This window comes from Artemia sp. Qi Xiang Cuo, chromosome 12 (assembly GCF_049724085.1).
Source record: "Artemia sp. Qi Xiang Cuo chromosome 12, ASM4972408v1, whole genome shotgun sequence".
NCBI classification, from domain to species: Eukaryota; Metazoa; Arthropoda; class Branchiopoda; order Anostraca; family Artemiidae; genus Artemia; species Artemia sp. Qi Xiang Cuo.
The window spans coordinates 22,571,344-22,594,488 of record NC_142805.1 but is presented as its reverse complement, the minus strand read 5'-3'; the positions used below and the strand labels follow the sequence as shown (position 1 = coordinate 22,594,488).

Here is a 23,145-nt window from a genome sequence, read left to right as displayed (position 1 = left end):
TTTTATTAATTTTTTTTAATTACCTAAAACTATATTCAATCAAAAACCTCATAAATTCTAAATATTCAATTAAATTTAAATCTTTCCTAATATATAAACTTAAAAATACTGAACAAATCTTGAATCTAACTATTATAATCTAAAATCAGACACTTCATTAAAAGTTCGAAATACTTAACTTAAAATCTAATATTATTCCATAAATATATATTCCATCTTTCCTTTATTAGGAAAGAGTTTTATTAATGCGGAGAAATTTGCTTGATTCAAGATTCTAGGGTAGTGTGTGGCACCGACAGTTATAACCTTCAAACTTTGGGACCTAGCCAAGGTTGGACTCTACTAAGTTTCTGAGTCTTTGTGCAGTAGTAAGGTGGGGTCAAAGCCACATTTTCTTACTATAGGAGAATGCTTTTGACCAATCTTGGGTGAATGTAGTTTAATCTTTGACAATTGAAATCAACTTTGTCCTGGGTTTAAATCCCAGAATATCTACTTTTAGATATATCCCAGGATAATTACTGGGTTTAAATACTAGTTATCCAAGGCTAATTGGACAGAATATATTTTAGACTGTTAACTTTTCACACAAATGAATGCCATTAAACCATGTTTTCAAGTAGTAGGTATTTTGATAAATCCAAGGTATCTAATTAACATATTTTATATATAATACTAGCTAGAGATGTTTTTGGATCCCTTAGGTCAAATCTTCAGACTAAAACTATTACGATCCTGATAAGGAAAAAAAAATGTCTTCGAGAAAATGTAACTTTCTATTTTGAAACTGTTTTTTTTTCCGTGCCTTGGAGGCCTTAAAGTGTATTTATACAAACTACTCGACTTGAACGCTAAATTTATTTTTTGTGACTCAACATATTCTGAGCTACCGCAACTGGTCGTGGAGATTCTGTGAAGTCCCCCGTGGAGATTCTTGTGACTCAACATATTCTCATTTGATCGTGGAGATTCTTGTGACTTAACACATTCTGGGCTGCTGTAACTGGTCGTGGAGATTCTACTAACTGTAAACGCGCCTTCCATTATTAAACCTAATTATATGCTTATAAAAAAGTGTAAGCCAAAATGTTATTTTTTTTTGTATTTATGACTTAAAGATTTTTAAATCTTATGATGTAGCAGAAGTTTATTAATAGTAACTTATATGCTTTAAGAGAGGGAACGCTATAGCGTTGCCTATAGTAAAGGCCATACGGCTCCAATGTTTTATTATTTATTTATTTATTTTTCCCAGAGGCACTTCATATGAAAGGGGTCGTCGTAGAAACTTCGAAGGAGGCTCATTCGATTGGAAATTGAGAGTTCTAGTGCCCTTTTTAATAGTCGAAAGTGATTGGAGGGTAAGTAGCCTCCCCCCCCACGCCCATCATTCCCTCAAACAAACCAAATCAAAATTTTGAGATAGCCATTTTGTCCAGCATAATTAATTACCAGATAGGAAATATATTTTTGAGAAGGACACTCCCCCACACCCCTCAGGGCAATGGTTCTAAGTTATGCGCTGGGGGCATATAAGGTTTTTATGTAACGCGTTGTCGTAGAAAGTTCAAAAAGGTCTCATTCGATTGGAAATTGAAATGGCCAGTGCGCTTTTTAATAGTTAAAAGTGATTGGAAGGCAACTAACACCCCTTCCACGCCCACCATTTCCCCAAACACATTCAATCAAAATTTTGATATAGCCATTTTGTTCCACGCAGTTTAAAGTTCAGGAAATTATACTTTTGAGCAGGACAATCCCCCTACAGTCTTCAGGTTAAGGGCTATAGCCCTGAGGGCATACAAGTTTTTATAAAATCTTTTTCGTAGAAACTTGAAAAAGGGCTCATTCGATTGGAAACTCAAAGGGCTAGTGCCCTTTTTAATAGTCGAAAGTGGTTTGAGGGCAACTAATCCCCCTCACAAGTCCACGATTTCCCCCAACACAAATCCAATAAAAAATTGTAGACATCCTTTTGTTAAATGTTCTTGAAAGCTCTGAAAATTAGGTGATTGAGGATGGTAACCCCTCCCCCCCCCACAGTTCTAAGATCCAGGGTTGTTAGCTTTACCCTTGGGGCATAGAAGGTGTTTTTAGAAGGCGTTGTCGTAGAAACTTCAAAAAAGGCTCATTCGATTAGAAATCCAAAGGGCTAGTGCCCTTTTTAATAGTCGAAAGTGATTGGAGGGCAAGTAGCCCCCCCCCACGCCCCTCATTCCCCCAAACAAATCAAATCAAAATTTTGAGATAGCCATTTTGTCCAGCATTATTAATTACCAGATAGGAAATATATTTTTGAGAAGGATACTCCCCCACAACCCTCAGGGCAATGGTTCTAAGTTATGCGCTGGGGGCATATAAGGTTTTTATGTAACGCGTTGTCGTAGAAAGTATAAAAGGGCTAATTCGATTGGAAATTGAAATGGCTAGTGCCCTTTTTAATAGTCGATTGGAAGTGATTGGAAGGCAACTAGTACCCCTTCCACGCCCACCATTTCCCCAAACACATTCAATCAAAATTTTGAGATAGCTATTATGTTCCACGCAGTTTAAAGTTCAGGAAATTATACTTTTGAGCAGGACAATCCCCCCACAGTCTTCAGGTTAAGGGCTATAGCCCTGGGGGCATATAAGTTTTTATTGAAATCTTTTTCGTAGAAACTTGAAAAAGGGCTCATTCGATTGGAAACTCAAAGGGCTAGTGCCCTTTTTATTAGTTGAAAGTGGTTTAAGGGCAACTAACCCCCCTCTCACGTCCACCTTTTCCCCAAACACATCGAATCCAAATTTTGAGATAGCCATTTTATTCAACATATTTGAAAGTTTTAGGAGTTAGACCTTTGAGGGAAACCAACCCTCCCCTCCATAACCCTCAGGTCCAGGGGTTTAAGTTATCACCTGGGGGCATGCAAGGTTTTTACAGAAATTTCAAAAAGGGATAATTCAATTTGAAATTGAAAGGGCTAGTGCCCTTTTAATAGTTGAAAATGATTGAAGGGCAACTAACCCCTGTCTCACGCCCATCATTTCCCCAAACACATTCAATCAAAATTTAGAGATATCCATTTTGTTCAACGTAGTCGATAGTTCTGGAAATTAGGTCTTTTAGGATAATAACCCCATCAGAGCCCTCAGTGCAAGGGTTGTAAGTTATGCCCTGGGGGCATATAAGGTTTAAATACAAAGTTACTGTAACAATTTCAAAAAGGGCTCATTTGATTTGAATTTGATATTGCCCTTTTCAAAATTCAAAAGTGAGCAGAGAGTAAAAGACCCTCCTCTCACGCCCTCCATTTGCCCAAAACTAGTCGATAACAGTTTCGAGACAGTCCTTTTGTTCCGAGTAATAAAACATTCTGGAACAGAGGTATTTGAAGTTGAAAACGCCCACAGGGCAAAGTTTGTGAGTTATGTCCTGAGAGCATATAAAGTTTTTATAGATAGATTTGTCATAAAAACATGAAAACGTTCATTCAATTGTAAATTGAGAGGGATAGTGCCCTTTTTAATAGTCGAAAGTGACTGGAGGGTAACTAACCCCTCTCTCACGCCCACCATCCCCCCAAACACATCCAATCAAAATTTTCAGATAGCCATTTTGTTCAACGTAGTCGAAAATTCTGGAAATTAGGTCTTTGAGGATGACAACCCCCTCAGCCCTCAGGGCAAGGGTTGTAAGTTATGCCCTGGGGGCATGGGCCTTTAAGGTTTTTATTGAAAGCGTTGTCGTAGAAACTTCAAAAGGGCTCATTGGATTGGAAACTGAAAGGGTTAGTGCTTTTTTTAATAGTCGAAAGTGATTAGAGAGCGACTAACGCCCCTCTCACGCCCACCATTTTCCCAAACACATCCAATCAAAATTTTGAGATAGCCAGTTTGTTTAACGTAGTTGAAAGTTCTGGAATATACGTCTTAGAGGATGACAACCACCCTCACAGCCCTTAGGGTAAGGGTTGTAATTTATGCCCTGGAGGCATATAAGGTGTTTATACAAAGTGTTGTCGTATAAACTCAAAAAGGGCTCATTCGATTGGAAATCGAAAGGCCTAGTGCCCTTTTTAATAGTCGAAAGTGATTGGAAGGCTTGACATTTTTATAGTAAAGATCGATGTGGGTATAATGTATTATTTTGTTGTTGTTGTTTAGACCAGGGCACTTCGTGTCGAAGGAGTTGTCTTAGGAACTTCGAAAAGGGCTCATTCGATGTAAAATAGAAGGGCTGATGCCCTTCTTAATAGTCGAAAGTTATTGGAGGGAAACTAATCCCACGCCCACCCTCTCATTTGCCTTTATGTTTAAAAACTAAATGTTGCCTTAAGATTAAATCAAAATGTATTGTGTTAATGCTAATTCTCAATAAGGCATCTCAGCAGTATCCCAAGAACGAATGAGGGTATAATGTTCAAACTTTCAGGGCTACTTCTGCTCTTAAAATTTAACAAATCAAAAAAGTGTAAGTGTATCCAAGCTATCAAAGAAAGTAAACAGATTTTTTTCTGCGAATGGTATCAAGTTTTCCATTTCAGGTCAACGAAATTGAACTAAATTAAACACTACTATTTGTGTCCAGATTTTTAAAAGGGTGTATGTTGTTAAAAATTGCTGAAAATTTTTCTCAAGCATACAAATAGCAAGCCAAACTATAAACTTTACTGAAAAAAATACAAATGAATGTGCATTGTCGGTTTAATTTACACATACTGATATTTATTAATCAAACTGTTAATTTTACTTGGTTTATTAAAGTTATAAAAGTAAACACATATGTATTTTTTTCAGTAAAGTGCAAATTATGTTCTTGCCTTGGGAAGGCATATGGATTTTGAGCCCTACTCATGTTAATTTCTTCTCGTTTTGAGTTTGACTCGGTTATTTACTGTAATTTCTGGTCGTTTTGGGTTTCATTTATTTATCGATGCTGATTTGCGGTAGTTTCACGCTTGATTGTGTTTAATGATTTGATTGATTTTTGTTTAATGGAGTTCTTTACTTTTCTTTGAAAAACTTATTTTGTGGATAAACTTTTTTTTAATTAATATTAATTAAACACTAATTCAGAAGCAAGAAAAAAACGAAGCCAGGTGGAACATTATCACCTTTCATCTTGAAAAAAAGAAAGAGAATACATCACAATAATGCACCAGACATGGAAAGAAAATCGTTTTAACATCACTAAATTGTCGTTGATATATATATATATATATATATATATATATATATATATATATATATATATATATATATATATATATATATATATATATATATATATATATATATATATATATATATATATATAATATATAATATATATATATATATATATATATATATATATATATATATATATATATATATATATATATATATATATATATATATATATATATATATATATATATATATATATATATATATATATATATATATATATATATATATATATATATATATATATATATATATATATATATATATATATATATATATATATATATATATATATATATATATATATATATATATATATATATATATATATATATATATATATATAAAAGAAGAAAAGATAACACTGTGCTCAACATTTGTAGAACTTAGTTCTCTTCTTAAAAATATCTGAGATATATTTGGTTTTATTTTGATATATGGTTTTGATTATCACCATTGGTCCTAATAATCAGGTTGAGAGACCATGCCAGCAACGACGACATTCGTATCTGTTCAGGCTAACGAGACATCTCCTCCGTTGTGAAACAACAAATTTTGCTATACCTTGGATAGTGATGTAACTGGTAAAACTGGTCAGGATAAAATTGGGTATTTTACATATTATACCGTAATCTTACGGACCCCCGTAAGATTGGTATTTTACGTAATTTACCAATTTTACGTAATTTAAGTGTTTTACCGGTGTTTTACTATTTTAACGGTATTTTACGCATTTTACCGGTATGTTACATATTTTACCGACATATTTGCGACGCCTTGCAGTTTTCACAGCAAAAAAGCGTGGAGAGACTGGCATTTGGATATGATTTTGTTTTTTGTATAGCTGTATTGCATAGTTTAAAAGGCCCTCTGTCTGACTTCAGGCTCTTGTTATCAGAAAGATAAAGTGTATTATAGTAGAGGTAATTATAATTTTTAAATGGTGAAATATTAGCTGATATAATATTATATTAGTTCTTTGAGCTGTTAAAGGCTACAATTACGATTGATACATGACAAACAAGAAAAAAAAATTAGATTAGGAAAAACTTTAGTTATGTTAGTGAGTAGAAAATAAGAAAGTACGACATAAGTGGATATCTCGTCAGGAACTTCCGCCCAGCTGCCATTAGTGCTAAAAAAAGAAGGAAAATTAACCCATTTGAAGTAACTCTTAACAGAGCAAAAGAAAGACTGAATTAAACAAACCACGCCAGAATAAATGGAAAACTATTCACCAGTTAGATTGGACAAGATGTCTTTGCATAGTGATTGATTTAGCTTGTCTACTGACCTAATCTAACAGTTCGTGGCCAGAAACTGTAAGTAAGGAGCGAACCGGCTCAATAGTAACCGAATCTCTAAAAACCCGAATTTTCATACCAATAGGTTTTCAACAGAATTGGCTTATTATGCTTATTTCAAATATACAAGTTCCATTAAGTTTAGTCTTACCCATTAAAGGCTACGAGCCTTAGAAAATTTGCCTCAATTTTGAAAAAAGGGGGGAAACCTCCTAAAAGTCGTATAATCTTAATGAAAATCACACCGTCATATTCAACGTATCAAAGAACCCTATTGTAGAGGATTCAAGCTCCTATCTTCAGATATGTGGAATTTTTTGTATATCTTCCCAGAAGAAAGATCACGGATGCGTTTCATAGTTTAAAGGCCCAATAACTATGCCTTTGGATGTACCATGACCCCCCCCCCCCCCCACTTCCCCCGGGGAAAGGTTATTAAGTTATAAAATTTGCCTTTTGTTTACGCATAGTATTTGTTATTGGGACGTATGTAAACACTTTCGGGCGGGGGGAATTTTCTGCTGGGGGTTTTCCCACGGGAAATTTTCGCTGGGGAGGGAAGTTTCCAGGGGATGAAATAGTCAGGAGAAATTATACACTTGGGGAATTTGCCAGAATTCCTATACAAAATTCTTTTTATATTTCCTGCTTTCTCTTTTCCTTCTCAATTTTACGTGTGGAATTGTTTTGGGTAATTGACTGGGGTAAATTTTCACCGGAACTGAATTGTCTAGAGGATATTTGCGTGGGGATGGAGATTTCTCCTTGGAGGTGGGGCCAGATTTCCTGGCATTATTTAAAAAAACGATCATTAATTAAATAAAAAAACAGGTTTCTTTTTAACCTAAAGTAAGTAACAACATCAAAACATTTAAACGATCAGAAATTAGTAAGTATATGAACGGGATTGCCCCCTCCTCAACACCTCGCTCTTTACGCTTAAGTTAGAATTTTGTCCAAATTCTTTAAGAACGACTCCTGAAAGAAACGGGTCATTTAATTAGAACAATAAGAAGTTTTTTACAAGCACTAAAAGCTTTAGCGTGAAGAGCGAGGTGTTGAAGAGGGGGCAATCCCCTTCATATACGTAATGATTTCTGTTCTTTTTAGGTTTTAATGTTGCTCCTTACTTTCAAGAAAAAACTTGTTGTTTTTAAATTTAGTGTTCATTAAAAGTGTGGTCAGATGATCTTATTTTAAACTGAAAAAAATATTATATGAATTATAAGTGATTGTAAATTGAGTTTATAGGGACATCTTCAACATCTCTATTAAGCTATAAAGCAAGGTCACTATTTAGGGATTTTTTAGTTTCAATTACCTTCCTAAAAGAATTTAGGAAGCCATTTGCTTCAAATGTGGGAAGCCTCAGATTTGCTTCAGTTGCCTCACCAAACAAAACTAAATGATCTGGACTTGCGATGATGCGGAGGGCTAAAGCAGATTTACTATCTTCATTTTTGTTTTAAACCTCATATCTCAGAGAAATCTTATATTCATGACGTCGTTCTCCTGGTAGCGGGTGTTTATCCCCTCCCCGGAAAAGACATCCTGTGGACAATTACCTCTCCCCCACGGAAAATCAACCCAATTTTCCCCAGGATAATTCCAGATCTTCTTTAGAAGGGATATGGAAATTTACTCTCCTGTTGAACTCAGAGGCAATCAGAGGTCAATTGGGAATCGAAAGTTCCGGTGCCCTTTTAAAAGTTTGAATATACCTTGGAGGGGCCTCAGTCAATTGGAAATCAGAAGTTCCAGTGCCCTTTTCTAAGATTTAGTCTTGCTTTCAACCAATTGCAACTAAATAAGTTGTTACTGGCTACAGTGTGTTAAGAAATTATTATTCTTGGTAAAATGGTACTTGTGTCTCAGCAGTTGTTTTGAAATAATCTTCAGATAAATAAATAAATAGTTCTAAAGGAGAGACGATAAGGGGGGTAGAGGCGGATATTGATATAGATTCCTAAGAGCCGAATTAAGAATTTTTTTTTGTGGGGAGGGGGGGGGGGCTTTGGAATTGGCACTGCCATCTGAGTCTGAAGGAGAGAAACTAGATTTTCCAGCAGATTCTGTTGAAGATGGTCTTGATGACTGATAAAGTGACTGAATGTTCTGCTATTATCATCCAACGCTTAGTTAAGTCATCAAAGTGGTACAAACCACTTTTTACTTGTATTCAGTGCTTTTTATTAATAATGAAAAATAACATGGATATGATATGAGAAATGTGGCTGAATACAGCTATTTAAATATGCAAGGCTCCTAAGATAACGTTTCTTGGATTTAAGTTTAAAAAATTGTTAATATTATTTTACTTCCAAATAAGGTTTTTTTTTTCAAAATGGATGTCCGCAATTAGCCACTGTCCAAGTGCTGAGACATTATCCTAAGCACAAGCTTAGTAAAGGGATAAACTAGACTGTTAATTAAATTGATAAAGCTGTAGATGAAGGGGTATTATCTTTTTTAAGCCCAGGAAAATCAGAATCATTAAAAATGTTTCATTAAAAGCTGAAAGTGAGATTTAAGAAATGCTCAAATGGTGCTGTGGTTACCGGGCAATTGTAACATATCAATTTTATCCTATTTTTCCAAGGGAGTACCTTATTTTACCAATTTTACCTTGTTTTACCAATTTTACCTTATTTTGCCAATTATACCGATTTCACTTACCGAGTTTTTATTTTACGGTAATTTTACAACCACTAACCCTGGACATATCCTCCACAACTCGGATCATGGACGTCCAAAAATGCTACTCCACTACCAACAGGAATGCACCCGTCATCAAGGAAGATCAAAGAACATAGGATGTACAAACATGAAAGAAGGGCCCTTTAGACGAGTGTCATCCTAGAGTTAAGGGATATACCGTACGTAGTGGGCAACTTAAGGGAAGATTGGAGGCTACTCACTGACAGCCTTTGTGCCTATGGAGAAACTGAAGTCATACATACCTGGGGTTTCTTTGGCGAATTTTTCTTTTGAAAATCAAATATATGTCAAAAATTACCTTTTTCAAATATTACAATCTGCAGCAAACTCGAAATAAATATCTAGGTAAGCATTTTCGAGAGTGTCTGCATCTATGTATTATACTTTACATTTGAATTAATTTGTGTTATTTCCTGTTTTAGGTATTATTTCTGCAATTCAAATTCTTTTTAAATTTGTATTTTCTTATTATGGCGTGTAGTCAGTTCATCCCCGGAATCCGTATTGGCTACCCTTATACATATTGGGGCCCCTTGGTAAGTCTTTATCTTTATTTTTAAGACGTATGTTATCCCTTTTTTGCCTCGTTTATCTCATGCAAAATATTTAAGTATTTTAAGTACTTAAAATAGTTTAAAAAAAGTGAAACTCTAAGGTTACTCCCCTACGACATCCTTCTGGAACAATAGTGATATAAAGGTGCTATTTTCATATCCCCCTCCCCTAAAAGAAGTCTCGCAAATCGGGTGAATCATTTTATCCATAAATTTACATTGAACTTGCACCTATATCCTTCAGATTTCTGGTCTTGCCGCTCTGTCCGGTAATCCGGACTATCCAGATTGTCCGGAATCCGGGAATTGGACTTGGGAAAAACAAGGACTTTAATAAATTCATTTACTCAGTTCAGTTCAGTTCATTTTATTTAACATCAAAATACAATTAACTAATATGCCAATACCCGCCCCAAGACAGATACAAAAAAGCACTTGCGACTGGGTGGGTACATACAACTCATTTACTAATTAATGATTAACTATAAACAAAGGAACAAAAACACTAAAAAGAAGAAAGAAAAAAAAACCTATGAACCTTGACCTAACAAATATTTTTTCAAATTCTTTTTAAATAACCCGCCCGAAATGCTCTCTGGAATAGCCGCCCGAATGCTCTCTGGAACAGAGTTCCACACATTAGGTCCTGAAAATCTAGTATGGAAGCCGGCCCTGGTTCCACTTCTATTCGGAACAATGAAATCACTAGCATGACGAGTTTCATAATGGTGCAAAGACCTATTGTCACTAAAATAATCAAGAAAAACCTCTGGACTAACATCATTCCAGCATTGATAGGCAAAGATTCCTATTTGGTAGTCCCGTAGCTGTCCTACATTTAACACTTGCATATTCTAGAACCAAGCTGAAGTGCTATGTATACCTTAAACATACCCGCCAATAAGACGCGTCGCTTTATTTTAAAGAGTCCGTACATGTTTAAAATTCACATAAAAATTACTTGCCCATAAAATACAGCCATGCGAAGCATATGGATGAATCAGATCATGGTATAAAAGCAATAAAACTCTCTGAGGTATAAAATTATTAAAACGATGAATCACTCCAAGACCACGTGGAACCTTTGTGGCAACAACATCACTGTGGCGTTTCCACGAAAAATTACAATCAATGTAAAAACCTAAGTACCTGATTTCTTGAACTTGAACTACAGGCTTATTATTAAACAGAATTCTACCATCAATATCACTGGGATTGCCTACTCTAGAATATACAAGAAAAATTAGTCTTACTAACATTAACTGATAACAAACTTAAACTAGTAAAAACATGGAAATATCTCAGAACACAATTCACTTTCAACACAAGACTATCCAAACAACGACTAGAAAACGTAACTGCAGTGTCATCAGTAAATGACATTAACCAACAATCTGGAAGACAAAACCTCATGGTATACACATAAACCAGATACAGAAGTGGGCCAAGGACCGATCCCTGTGGCACACAGCACTACACTTGATAAAGGGAAGAAAAAGCATCATCAATCATCACTTTAATAGACCTCCCACACAAATAACTTTCAAACCACTTCAAACTCACTCCTTTAACACCTAAGCACTCTAATCTTTGCAATAAAATTTTAAAATCTACCGTATCAAATGCTTTCTTAAAATAAAAAAATACTGTTAGGGGGATTTCACCTTTTACTAAACAATTATTTACAAAATCAACAAGATGAATGGCAGCATGACTAGTGGAATGACCTTTTCGGAACCCGAATTGGGGGTGTCACTGAGTAGGCTATGTTTCGTGAGATGGTAGTATAGACGGCGATGAATCACTTTTTCAAAAATTTTTGACAATAAAGGCAGTATCGATATTGGTCTCCAGTTTTGTGACGTGGCACCCCTTTTGTAAAGCGGGATAACATTAGCTTGCTTCAACGCTTCTGGAAAGGTCTCCGTTACCATAGATAAATTCATAATATGGAGAATACATGGTAGTATATACATTAACACAGCTTTAAAAGTTCTCAGATTCACGCCATCTATCCGAGCAGAATTCGATTTTATATTTTTCACTATTTTAATCACTTCATCACTTGTACACTCTTCAAACTGGAACTCAACAGTATCTCCACGAGAGTCCACGAATTCCTCGCTAAGAAAATTATCCCTGTCACACCTTACACTCTCTTCAACAGACGAGCCAACCTGAGAATAAAACTGGTCTAAATGAGTCGCGACTACATTTTTATCACTCGCATAACTTCCATTTATATCAATGCAAGGCGACTGACTACTTTTCTGATTTTCCATAAACTCATTAATAACCTGCTATGTGGCTTTGGTATCTCCCTTACTATCAGAAAACTTTTTCTTCAAAATACTTCTTCTTTGCTTGCCTTCTCATACTGTTCGCCTTATTTCTCACTCGCTTGAACTCCGTAAAATCTGCGTCATCCAGACTGTTAAGATATTGCTCATATAACAAGTTCCTTAAATCGGTTGGAATATATACATGAACTGATTGTACGCTAGAGAAGAATCACCAGAAATTCCCAGGACCGATTCCCACTTTATACAGCTCAACTCCTCGGCAAAGCTATTCAAATTTTGCTTTTTCAGCTCACGTGTCAGTATTTTTTTTAGCCGGAATCTGTCGTTTTCTAAGACACGTCACATGAGCAATTACCGGGAGATGATCCGATTCTGGATATACTATCACACCTGAATAGCTTTGACTCAAATAACTAAGCCCCACGAAGACGTTATCAGTTAAGGTCGCAGAATGAGTAGAGATTCGGGTAGTACACAAGTAAAAGGGTAAAGGTCACTTGAAATCATATAACTAAAAAAAATCCAAATTATCACCTGAAAGATCTAAAAGATTATAGTTAAAATCACCCATACCAAAAAAATCCATGCTTGTAGACGAAACCAACCTCATTAACTCATTAAAACCTGCTACAAACTCATCCAGGAGAGTACTGGGCGGATCATACACCAAACTACTTAAAAACTTCACTTTTCAAATGTCTAATTCTAGCTAGAAACTTTTAAAATTACCGATTCTCAATATACACAACTCTTCCCTGAAACTATACTTCATATTTAGTTTAATAAAAAAAAAAAGGCCTCCTCGGTTCATAGTTGACTGGTTCTTTACCTCAAAATCATATCCTGGAAAATAAAAAGCCGAAAGAGAATGGTCAGAACTCAAAAAAGCTTCACAAATACCCATTACATCAAATTGTGAAGATGATATCTTAATCATCTGCAAAACATCTAAATATCCTGTAGTAAGGTGGCAATTCCACGTGCAAAGACACAGCAACATGTCTGTACTAATTTGCAACAGCAATATGTAAGAACTCTCACGAAGAGGCTTTGAATTAATAATAGGCAAATCATCACTTCCAATTTGAGCCTCTAAATGATCTTCAATACGGAGCGGATTACGCATAAATCTATTCAATGAAGAAATATCATTCAACATAAGTAAGGAAATATACTAATTTTTCTTTTCTAAAAAAAAACAAAACAAAAAAAACAAAAAAATAATCAACTTTTACCAAGACACTAAAGGGTGTCAACAAGTGAGCGAATTCGTGTTGGGTGGCTATCACCCTGCTCACGTTTGTAAACATGGCCACGATCGGACCACACGTTTCTTACACCATATCTGTCTCTTGCACCTTCAAAAATCACTTTTTTAATTTTCGTAAGATATTCAGTGACGAATGCACCTGATTTAGCCAGCTTTGACGTCGCTCTGAAAACATTATACGCCGTATCTTTAGTTGCAAATTTAATGAGAACTGGCGCAACAGTCGTAGGTGTCTGGATATTCCGGGCAGCGTTCGGAAGTCTAAAACGGTTCACAGATAACAACTGTTCTTTATGGACATTTACACCCATTCTCTTCACTATATCAAGAACATTAGTACCCAGGTCGTTTCCAGGGTCCTGCTTCACCCCGAAAAAAAAACAACAAAGAATCAAGCAAACGCTCCTGTTCGTAATCGTCCAGCTTTTCCTCAATAGTAGCCACCCTAAGCTCTAATGACTGAATCTGGCTATTCAGGGATGAAAACAGTTTTTCTATTTTCTCAAACTTTACGTTGTATTCTAGCGTGATCGAATCATATACTTCCGAAACAATCAGTTCAGGGTTCAGAGCGGCTGTTGCGATGAGCCTGGTGCTCCTGTCACGGAAACAACTTTTTCCTGAACTTTTTTCTCTATTTCTTTAACTAGGCCAAATTTAAGCTTCGTAACTTCATCTTGTGCTAAAGTAAGCTGATTTTGGATTGCAGATGTTTCGCTCAAAGAAATTAAATCAGCACCCGTGCCTGTCGGAGTTTTCTTTTTCAGAGACTGATAGTAAAGATCAGGAGAAGATTCACACTCACGGAAAGCATGATTTACGCCCTTAGCCGTTTTTTTCGAAGCTTCCGCATAATTTCCACTATATGAAAGAAGATTGGCTTCCACCACAGTCTGAAAGTCATGGGATCCGTTGCAAAAAAACAATGAATTTTGGTGTAGACTCTTTTTGGTTAGTTATGCTAACAATCCGGACTGGCCAGAGGGGATATCCCTTGAACTGAGCTACCGCCAAATATCCCTTCTGAAGATGAAAATAATAATCCAATAAATCGAAAGTTGACTTATCTTTAGTGGACAGGATCTTCCAAAACTAATATGTAAAAAATTAAGAGCAGGAAACAAAAACTTACTCGCAAGGGGGCAATTAAATCCCCCCGCTTTCCAACAATGTCTTGCAATAATCACGTCCGCCATTGCTATAATTATGAAGTGATATCCAAAGAATTAAAAAGTCACTTGTAACTTTAATCCTTTACAGTATTGTGACACTTCCGTAATCACTGAGTTAATTATATTTTCAAGCTCAAAGAAACCAGTTCAAATATGTGTTCACGCTTAGAAATCCAGATAGCAACAGGGTTGCCAACTTTTTCGTCAATGAATGTGTCCCTTGAGCATCCAAAAATGTGTCCTTTTTATTCAAATTATGTCCATATTTTGTCTATAATATGTCCATCTTGAAATCTCAGAAACTAGTTTTTTTACAACCTGTAAACCTCGTTCAATGATCAGTTAATATCGAATATGATGAAAACGAAAAAGATCCACTTAGTTCACTCATAAAAAATGAACTAGTGTGAAAGCGCACAAGTCATAAAAACATGTAAACAGTAAAAAACTAATTGTCTGAGCTTAAGGCTCATCTTCCTACGAGAGTTCCGCTTGACAGGTATGGTCAGCACGAGGGTCAGCATTTTCACTTCTTTTGGTAGCTTTGTGCCAATCAGAGTATTTCTTGCGCATGTCATAAGATACAATCCAGGAGTCAAGCGACGTTGCGGAGCGCTAGGTAAGCTGGGTTACCCTTCAATCAGGGGGTGACACCCCCAAGGGCATAATTATAGGACCTTTGAACAATGCTGAACAAAATCGATGTCTATAACTGCTGATTAGATGCTGTTTTTCGGAACTGATGGGCGCGGGGGAGGGGGATGCCCTCAAATCACTTTTGGCTCTTATAAAGCGCGCTATACTTCAATAAAATGAGCCCCATCTGAAAATTATACGACTACCCATTCCATAAAACCTTATATGTGTCTGGGGAACAACTTACAACCCTTGTCCCAGGGCTCTTAGGGGTTGTTTAAACGATGAAGGCATTGTTATATGTTTTTTTGACCACTTTAACAAAATTACTATATCAAAATTTCCGTTGGATGCATCTAGGGAAAAGATGACGTGGGTGGAGGGGGGTGGCTGGTTTGCCTCTGACCACTTATGACTCTAAAAAGTAGCACTAGAACATCTGATTTTCAATCCAGTGAGTCCCCTCCAAAACTTATAAAACCAACCCTTCCATAGAAATCTTATATGTTAATAATGGGGAACTAGTATAACTCGTTGCCCTTGCCCTGAAACCTTTTTTTTTGGGGTGGGGGGTCATCCACAAAAACATAATAACTGGAACTTTTAATGTATGCTGAACAAAATGGCAATCTCAAAATTTTGATTGGACATGTTTGGGGAAATGAAGAGCGTAGAGGGAAGGCTGTTCGCCTTCCAATCACTTATGGTTCTTATTAGAACTTTCCATTTTCAATCGAGCCGCTTTCGAAGCTTCAACGACAACCCTTTCTACACGACGCGCCTTGGTCAGAAGTAAAAAATAAGTTGTAACCTTATCGCTCTTTCATTCACTAAATAAAAAAACAAGTATTTTCTACTTGAAGTAAGGAGCAACATTAAAACTTAAAAAACAATCAATAATTATTCCATATATTAGGAGAGCTGAACTTTCCTCAATACCCCTCTCTTCACGCTAAAATCTTTTCAAGAACTTAAAAAAAAAGTTTTGATTCAATTACACGGCCCTTTCGTTTCAAGAATCGTTCTTAAAAGAAATAGACAAAAGGTCGAACATTAGCTTAGAGAGGGGGGTATTGAGGAGGGAGTAGCTCCCGTCATGCTCGGAATAATTTCTGTACGTTTTAAGTTTTAATGTCGCTCCTTACTTTCGGTTGAAAAAACTAGTCTTTGTGTTTATTTAGATAATCCTATCGTTTATCAGATAATCCTAAGAAATCCACCTCCTCTATGGAAAATTCCCCGACAAAAAATTCTTATATATAAAGTTCCTCCAATGTAAAATTCTTCCACCGGGAAATTACCCCCCGGACAATTCCATCCCTGCTGCGAATTCTTCCCAGAAATTTTTTTGCTTACGATTCTGTCTGAAAAATACTCCTTACCCATACTTTTATTTGAAGAAAGACTTGCATTCATTTAGTTTTTGATCCTTTTTAAGGTCATTGGGGAGTATCCCTGTTTGGAAAATACCCCCCCCCCGGAAATTTTATCCCCAGAAATATTCCATGGAGAATTTCTCCTGGTGATAATTCCCTCATGGAAATTTCTCCCGTGAAAAATACCCCTCCCACCCCAAATAAAAAGATCCCAAGAGAATTCCAACTCCGCTGAAAACTTCCCCCTGAGATTTCCCTCAAAGTGTCTCCACATGTACAATGGGATCAACAACGGGAAAAAAAAAGACAAATAACACATTCTGTGTACAAATTCTGGTAAATTCTCCCCATGTAAAATTTCCCCTGAAAAGTTCATCCCCAGAAACTCCCCATAGAAAATCCATCCCCAGAAGATCTCCTTCCTCCCTTGGAAAATGTCGGTATACTTCCCTATAACAAATACTATATGTAAACAATGGGCAAACCTCATAACTTGCGGCCCCTCTTCTGGCAGTACTGAGGGGTCATGTCATCTCCAAAGACATATCTATTTATATGCTATCTAAAAATTTTGATCAGACGACTTTTAGGAAAAATGGGCGTGGGACGGGGGCTAGTTGTCCTCCATTTTTGGTAACTTAAAAAGGACAATTGACCTTGTAATTTTCTTTTGAACGAGCCCTCTTGCGAAATTCTAGTAACTTTGGTTTGATATGATCACCCCTGGAAAAAACAACAACACCAAATAAACACTAATTCGTGATGCTTGTTCTGGCAAACACTATAAAATTTCATTTTTATAGATATAAGCTTGTAACCTCTACAGTGGGGTTCTCTGATGCGCCGAATCTGATGGCATGATTTCCAGTAAAATTCTTCGACTTTTATGGAGTGTTTTTCACCTTTTTCGAAAATTTGGTAAATTTTTGTCAGGCCCACTAATGGGTAACAATAAACTTAAAACATATTATATATTTGGAATCATCACAATAAGCTAATCTTTTGGTACGTCTATTGATATCAAAATTGATTCCAGATCATCAAGAATCTATTTCTTTTTCTTTTGCCAATTTTCATTTTCAGTTAGTAATACTTGATAAACAGATAGATGATTTTGCCTGACTACTGGAAGCCGGAAGCGATTGTTGACGAAAAAGGTGCCTGCTTGCCTTTTATCTTGACTGTAGCGTAAAAGCAAGGAAAAATAAAGTCGTTTGTAGATGAAAGAATACAAACTGGTAAAGAATTTCAAGAGTATTTGCAAATAGTTGTCTGCGGGAAAGAGCAAGCAACTCTGAAAAATAATAACGTTTGTAAAAAAATAATGTTTGTACAAAATTAGTAGAAAATAAGTAGTTAAGTAAATTTAGTGTTAGACAAGTAGTTTTAATACTGATTTGGTGAAAAATTACATTTTTTTTTACGAAAATATGTATGAAATAATCTATTTTATGTCATAAATTTGCAAAATATGTCCATTTATGTCCTATATTTCTAAAATATGTCCCTTTTTTGCCCTTTTATGTCATTGTGTCCCGGCACACAGGAATTTGTCCATTGGACATAAAATATGTCCAGTTGGCAACCCTGGATAGCAACTGAAATCCAGATATGATGCTTTGATACCCTGTAACAATTTTGGTTTGATGCGTTCTTTTAATTTTTATTACGTAATGACATTGAATAACTCCTGGGATCTTTTCCTGACTTTACAATCTAAGTTTTAAGGAATTGTGACTTTTGGTAAAGAACATAGTAATAATAGCAACTATTTCACTCATTGACTTGCGTGCCATTTTGCTGGTAATTGTACATTATTTGTATGAATTTATTTTTTAAACCAGAATTTTTTTTTATTTTATTTTTGTGGATTTAAACTTTTATAAAAAACGAATAGAAAGAAGAAAAACACACAATATTGTCAAATAACAATGTTGCCATGTTAGTTATGCTGCATATAAAAGCATTTTTTAGCTACAAAATACAAGTTAAAAACGAGAGAAAGAGAATTCATGATACAATACTTTTTTGCTTAAAATTTTGTTTAAAAACATTATTTTCTTAGGGGAGGGGGGGCTGATTTAAGTGATCTCCAGATGTTAGGACCAGTGCCTCCAAATGAAAACCATGCTCCTTCAGAACATAACTATGAAGCGTTTATTGTTTTGAGTAATGGGAGGATAACCGTGGTGAAAAGATGAATAACCGAATAAACTGTGAAATGGCCTCGGCAATTTATTGTTAAAAAAGGATTATAAAGCGATGCAGTTGCAATATCATATAGCCGAAAGACATTTACGATCTTCAATTGCTTCAGTACATATTAAAAATTTATGGTAATTATTTATTTCGACTTCCTGACCTCTAGGGCGACAAAAGAAAAAAAAAACAGTATGTACCGTATTACAAAAATATGATGTTGCTATGGTAGTGGCCGTCTATAGAAAGATGATCATCGACTTGTGCCTAATACAAATAAAACAGAAACATTCGAAAATTTGGAGGATGTGTCTACTGTCTTTTCAATAATTAAAAACGTTCCCAATGGCTGTGCATTTTGAGTAATATGGATTCTGTTGAAGTCTTCCGCCGTGTCTTATTGTCTTAAGTAATTTAGGTTTTAAGTAATTTTGCTGTAGGTAATTAGGTAATTTGGGTTTTAGGTAATTTAGGTACTTTTGCTTCAGTTTTGTGATTTTGCCTTTTGTTAATAGGTTGTACAGTAAGGTTGATTGACTCCTGAAATGGCTCCCTAATGCAGTGTCTCCACTTGAGGAATATTTCTACTTAAGCCTAAATTATTTTTCGTTTTTATTCAATTAATCAAATGAAAAACTTTTTTGTAACTTATGAAGTGTGCTGATTTTATGCACATGTTTTGACACGGAAGGGTTGTTTTGTGCACATTGATTTTATGCACATTGGTTTTGTGCACATTGGTTGATTTTATGCACATGTTTTGACAGGGAAGGGTTGTTTTGTGCACATTGATTTTATGCACATTGGTTTTGTGCACATTGGTTGATTTTATGCACATGTTTTGACACGGAAGGGTTGTTTTGTGCACATTGATTTTATGCACATTGGTTTTGTGCACATTTGTTGATTTTATGCACATGTTTTGACACGGAAGGGTTGTTTTGTGCACATTGATTTTATGCACATTGGTTTTGTGCACATTGGTTGATTTTATGCACATGTTTTGACACGGATGGGTTGTTTTGTGAACATTGATTTTATGCACATTGGTTTTGTGCACATTGGTTGATTTTATGCACATGTTTTGACACGGAAGGGTTGTTTTGTGCACATTGATTTTATGCACATTGGTTTTGTGAACATTGGTTGATTTTATGCACATGTTTTGACACGGAAGGGTTGACACGGAAAAGTTGATGTCTTCGAAATATATTCTTTATTTTAGTCCGCCCCTAAAGCAATAATCTGATTTCTCTCAGTTTAGTCGCTGAATTGCAAATTGTTTCTCCTCTCATCTCCTCTTAACTTTGCCCCTTTGATTGAACATCCTACAACTGAATAAAATGGTAAAAAATATCATTTTAGGCTTGAAACTCTGTCATTATAATTAAAAATCTTGAAACTGTCTTGAAAGCTTGTAAAGTGAATTGAGTATGGTTGATTTATTATTATTCATACTAGTGATTTTAATTATGAACTACATATATTATTATTATTATTATTAAGCTGTTAATATTAAACTGTATATAATATAATGTGCTTTGCTAAGAACTTTTGCAGAACGTTTGACCTTTTATGGCAGGATCAGGTGCAGAAGGAGACAGATGGGGAAGTTTTCTCAGGTGGAGGGAGGGGTGGATTGCCAATGGGTAATGAAAATATGAATGGGAAAATATAATTCATTTTTATATGCCTCATGCATGGCAGAGGCATATCAAAATGCCTCTGCCATGCATGAGGCATGGCAGGTCACGCATTGTATGCTTGACCCTCTCTGGCAGAAGAAGTCCAAAGTTGGAGGGGGGGGGGGGAAGGATGTAGAATTTTATCGTCCTTGTTTAAGACGCTTATAACACATGTTTACATAGTTCTAATGATACTTAGACTATTTTGATAGTACAAACTTCCGTGATGCATTTAAAGAACATATTTAAAAAATGTTTAAAAAGCTTAAAAAATTAACAACGTTTAAACATGCTTGTAGAATTAACATAAAGGGTTTTTGTAAGATTTTCTAGAAGAGCAGCTGCTGTTTCTGCCTTTTTACTTAAAAATTGCCTGTATGATACCTGATGGAATCTCAGTTTGGATTTTAGTATTATTTTACTTTTGCGTGAGGTAATGATGGGAAAGGTACGAACAGCCAACGGCGTAAAGGGAGGGTTTGTTAAGGGGAGGATATACTTTTGGTAGGTTTCCGGAGCAATGCCAGATAGTCTGCTAGTAATTTTACGGAAACTGATTCAATTCTTTGTTTATTTTTTTTTGTTTCGGTTGCCATTTTTTCTTTAAATTAATAAATTAATGTTTAATAACTGTTATATAGCTAAGTTTGAACCGCTCTTTCACTTTTGTCTGTTGGTATCAACATTTTTTATAACTTGAACTTTTTTTGGCAGTCTTTTGTATTGCTTGTAACAATGATAAGAGAAGCCATTGATGACTACAGGCGTTGGAAGCGTGACTCAGAAATCAACTCAATGAAGTACGTAAAGCTTACCAAACAAGGTAGAGTTACAGTGAAGTCTATGAAAATAAAAGTGGGAGACCTTATCGTTGTTGAAAAGGATCAAAGGCTGCCGGCAGATATGGTACTGATCAGGTAATATGTTTCTCTGCGTTCTAGTTCTATACAAAAACGAGTTCCATGTTGTTTTAATTCTTAGCTGGTGGATTGCTCTTCGTGCATGGGGGGGGGGGGGGTCAAGGATAATCATAAAAAAATTCGTATTTGAAAAGTTTTTTGACGATTTTTGTCTAATATGTGTGTATAAAACAATTTGCGCTCTACTTGAAAACAAAATATGTTTGAAATGTTTTCACCTTTCTTACTTTCATAAATGAAAAATTATCAAAACCTTAAGGAAGAAATGTCAGTATATGTCAATTAAAGTGACAATCCACGGTCATTTGTTTGTTTTAGTAAAGCGCAAATTGTGTTCTGGTCTTGAGAAGGCATAGTAGTTATCAGCTTTACTCATGTTAATTGTTGCTCGTTTTGAGTTTGACTCGGCTATTTATTTTAATTTCTGTTCGTTTGGAGTTTCATTTATTTATCGATAATGATTTGTGATAGTTTTACGCTTGGAAGATTATTTGACTTTATTTTTGCTCATCCTTGGCTTAATGAAGCTCTTTACTTTTCTTTGAAAAACTTGTCTTGTGAAGAAAGTTTTTTTAAATTAATGACTGTAAAAAACCACCTTGAACCTTTGCTATTCTGTTTTTAACATCTTCACAGCTCCCACTGTCTTTGCTAATAATACTACCAACGTAAGTGAAGCTGTCAACCTGATCGATATTTTTGTAACCCAGCGTCACCTTTTCATCTTCACTTGTTCCTAGCCTTAGTGACTTAGTCTTCTTAACATTAATTTCCAAACCTATTTTAGCTCCCTGAACTCGCAAAATCTCTAATAGTTCATTCTTTTTCATCAAGGGCCTAGTGTTTTCTTTTTTTGTATCTGTTTGATTATTTTATTATGAAACAAAATTTGGACTCTGAATATTAATAGGGGTGTAATTCCCTGAAAATGAAAGGGGAGAAGGCCTAAGATTGTTTTTCAAAATCTAGGGAGGGGAATGTTGTTTTTAGCGTTTTTTGTCAATGAAAATGCCATAAAAGGTATTTTTAATTGAAAATAGCAAAGATAGGTGTTCTCAGAATCTAAAGGAGGGAAGGGAAAATCTAGGGGAGAGGCAATTACACCCCCTCTCCAATTGACGTGTTTAAATATTAATTCCAGAAGACTGGCAAGAAGCTGTAGTCCCTCAGCCTGAGAAAATGGTTACTTAGCAGAATGTATACGGTGTTTCACAAGTAACTTACGTATTTTAATGTCCTCGTGAGGAGGTTTAAGGAGGTTCAATATGATCATAGCCAGTGGTTCAGACTTGAGAATAGCTTTTTTTTGTCATTAAAAAGTTATTCTGCAATAAAAACTCAGAGAGGATCAAAAGTGGGCGCAAATTTTCTCATCTTGTGCTTAAACTCAGTTTTCGGTGGCAGTTCCTCAGATTATCGCCATTTCAGCATCAAAACAGTTTCTGAAAGATCATTATTTGGGCCCCCTGATGTCTCTTCAATATCGGATGACTCATAACTCATATAGAAAGTCAATGCCTTAGAAAGATGGTGTAACCATAAAAGCATTCCACAGGGAAATACATTTTCAAATATAAATCTATAGATGGTATTATAAGTAATTAATTTTCTCAGTAGAGGCTTCCAAATAACATTAATACTGCTTTGTTTCTTGATAAATATTTCATAATTTAACGTAATTATACTTATACAAAAGAACACAAAAACTTGATGTTTATCTTAAATAACTCAAAAATATAGATTTAGTTTTTCTTAGAACGTTGATATAACCCGGCAATCAAACGTAAAATACAATAT

General features: G+C 35.4%; 1 protein-coding gene across 2 annotated transcripts in view; it reads left to right on the top strand.

Moving 5' to 3' along the window:
* LOC148945897 (putative phospholipid-transporting ATPase IIB) overlaps nt 1–23,145 on the top strand; it is a 158,167-nt gene that overhangs the window by 28,290 nt on the left and 106,732 nt on the right. For both annotated transcript variants that reach the window (XM_089097744.1, XM_089097745.1), the window contains exons 4-5: nt 9,656–9,769; nt 21,143–21,345. In XM_089097744.1, coding sequence (XP_088953870.1) covers nt 9,656–9,769; nt 21,143–21,345 — 317 coding nt within the window. The remainder of the gene's footprint in view (nt 1–9,655; nt 9,770–21,142; nt 21,346–23,145) is intronic.